Source organism: Vombatus ursinus, unplaced genomic scaffold, assembly GCF_900497805.2.
Source record: "Vombatus ursinus unplaced genomic scaffold, bare-nosed wombat genome assembly UNPS02015030.1, whole genome shotgun sequence".
In the NCBI taxonomy this organism is placed as follows: domain Eukaryota; kingdom Metazoa; phylum Chordata; class Mammalia; order Diprotodontia; family Vombatidae; genus Vombatus; species Vombatus ursinus.
Window position 1 is genome coordinate 381,130 of NW_020954808.1, and position 2,140 is coordinate 383,269.

At 59.1% G+C, this 2,140-nt stretch overlaps 1 protein-coding gene across 1 annotated transcript in view; it reads left to right on the plus strand.

Annotated features, from left to right (window-relative positions):
• LOC114030913 (coiled-coil domain-containing protein 61-like) overlaps window positions 1-2,140 on the plus strand; it is a 7,502-nt gene that overhangs the window by 2,135 nt on the left and 3,227 nt on the right. The window contains exons 2-6 of the mRNA XM_027845837.1: window positions 147-301; window positions 703-785; window positions 917-1,074; window positions 1,579-1,722; window positions 1,947-2,140. The exon at window positions 1,947-2,140 is cut by the window's right edge and continues 3 nt beyond it. Coding sequence (XP_027701638.1) covers window positions 147-301; window positions 703-785; window positions 917-1,074; window positions 1,579-1,722; window positions 1,947-2,140 — 734 coding nt within the window. The remainder of the gene's footprint in view (window positions 1-146; window positions 302-702; window positions 786-916; window positions 1,075-1,578; window positions 1,723-1,946) is intronic.

Here is a 2,140-nt window from a genome sequence, read left to right on the forward strand (position 1 = left end):
GACATTCCCTGTTCTAAGGCCCCTCCCAGCCCTGACATTCCCTGTTCTAAGGCCCCTCCCAGCTCTGACATTCCATGGCTTGTGGTTGTACAGTCTCCTTAGCATTCCCATGACGTCTCGCCTGCCTTTGCTACCTTGGCAGGTAGGTTCAACATGGATCAGCCGGCAGGGCTGCAGGTGGACTACAGCTTCCGGGGGGTGGAGCACGTGGTGCGCTTGGCTGTCAATGGGGAGGTTCTGGAGCTCGAGGTGGAGGACAGAATGACCACTGACCAGTGGCGTGGCGAGTTTGATGCTGCCTGTGAGTGTCCAGTGGCGGTGGGGAGGGTGGCGATCACCCAGGAGGAGGTCTCCCTTCCACTTCCTTTTTCCCTTCAGTTGAACCCAGGGCAGGACATGGGGGCACTGAAAGGAGCCTTTGATTGAATTCTGGGAACCTGGACTCAAGCCTCATTTCTTTTCTAGACCCACTATGTAACCTTGAGCAAGTTTTCCTTTCTGTGGCCTCAGTGGGCCCCAATGCCCCTTTCCACTTTGGTGTTCTGCGTTCTAAAGCCTGTCCCAATTCTGACGTATCGTGTGTCGCCAAAGGTCCTTCCCACAGTGGATGTGTTCTGGGCCCCTTCTGTCTGTGGAACTCTGGCGTTCAGGGCTCTCTGGGGTGCTCCCTCATAGACTGGAGATTTCCCCTCTCCCTTGTAGTCATCGAAAATCTGACTCACAAGACTGGGAACTTCAAACAGTTCAGCATCTTCTGCAGCATGCTGGAGTCAGCCCTGATGCAGGTGAGGGGCCTGGCCTGGGCCCTGCTGGACACCACCCAGCTCTCCCTGCCTAGTGTGTTGTGGGGGAGCGGGTAGGGCAGGGTGAAGCCCGCGTCTGTGATGTACCCCGTGGGCTCTTCCCTCCCTTGCAGAGCAGTGAGTCCGTCACCCTGGACCTGCTGACCTACACGGACCTGGAAGCCCTTCGGAACCACAAGGTGGGGCCCCGGCCCGGCCTCTCGGCGCCCCGCTCCGCCCAGCTCAACTCTAAGCGTTACCTGATCCTGATCTACTCAGTTGAGTTTGACAGGTGGGGGACCAGCCAGATCCCCTTCTCTGGCCCAGTTCCAAGTACCTGTGGTCCTGAGGGGATCCTTGAGCTGGGGGACTTGTGGCTCTGCCCGAGGGTCTTAGAGACTAAATAGATAGGATGCTGGCTTGGGACCTCAGCACATCATTCACCTTTTCTGTGCCTCAGTTTCCTCCCTTGTAAAATGAGGACATTGCACTTGGTGACCTCCAAAGTCTTTTCCACCTCCAGATCTCTAACCCTGTGGTGCCCCTTGTCTGTTGACAAATACTCGCACGTCCTACCTCAGAGTTAGGGGAAGATAATTGCTGTGAAGCTCGTGGCAAACCTTAAGGTGCCATAGGAATGTCAGCTTTCGTTCTTGGGATTTCTCAGGGCTGGGCTTCGGAGGCTACCTGGGCCAGGCTGGGGGTGGGGGGGGCGGGGATTAGTGGCCACTAGTCCTGGAGGGGGTGGTCTCAGGAACCCCCCGGATCTGAGATGGGCCTCTTTGTCATCCTTTAGGATCCACTACCCACTGCCCCTCCCGTACCAGGGCAAGCCCGACCCCGTGGTTCTTCAGGGCATCATTCGGTCCCTGAAGGAGGAGCTGGCCGAGCTTCGATCCCGCGATGGGCGGGATGCTGAGATCCGCCACCTTCGGGAGCAGTGAGTTTCTTTGTTCGCTGGGACTGAGGCCCAGTTAATGTAGTCTGGAGGGCCCCTGGGGGGGACTCTGGGTGGTGTGTGGGGGCAGGAGGTGATGAAGGCATGGGAGGCAAGATCCCCTGCACGCCTGGCCATGCAGTCTTCCAGGGCCCTGAGACCTGGCCTGGGCTGGGTGGGGTGAATACAGGGGTGGACCTCAGCCTGTCCTGGCCTTCTCCTCACAGGCTGAGCCGGGCAGTAAATGAGAAGAGGGAGCTGGAGGTAGCCCTGGGCCGGGCACGAGAAGAGGCAGGCAGCCGGGCCACGACTCACCAGGAGGTGGCTGTGCTCAAGGCCATGGTGGCCAGTCTGGAAGAAGAACTAAGGAGGGAGCGGGGGCAGCACCATCGGACTGCTGGACGGCGGGGCCAGGAGTGCC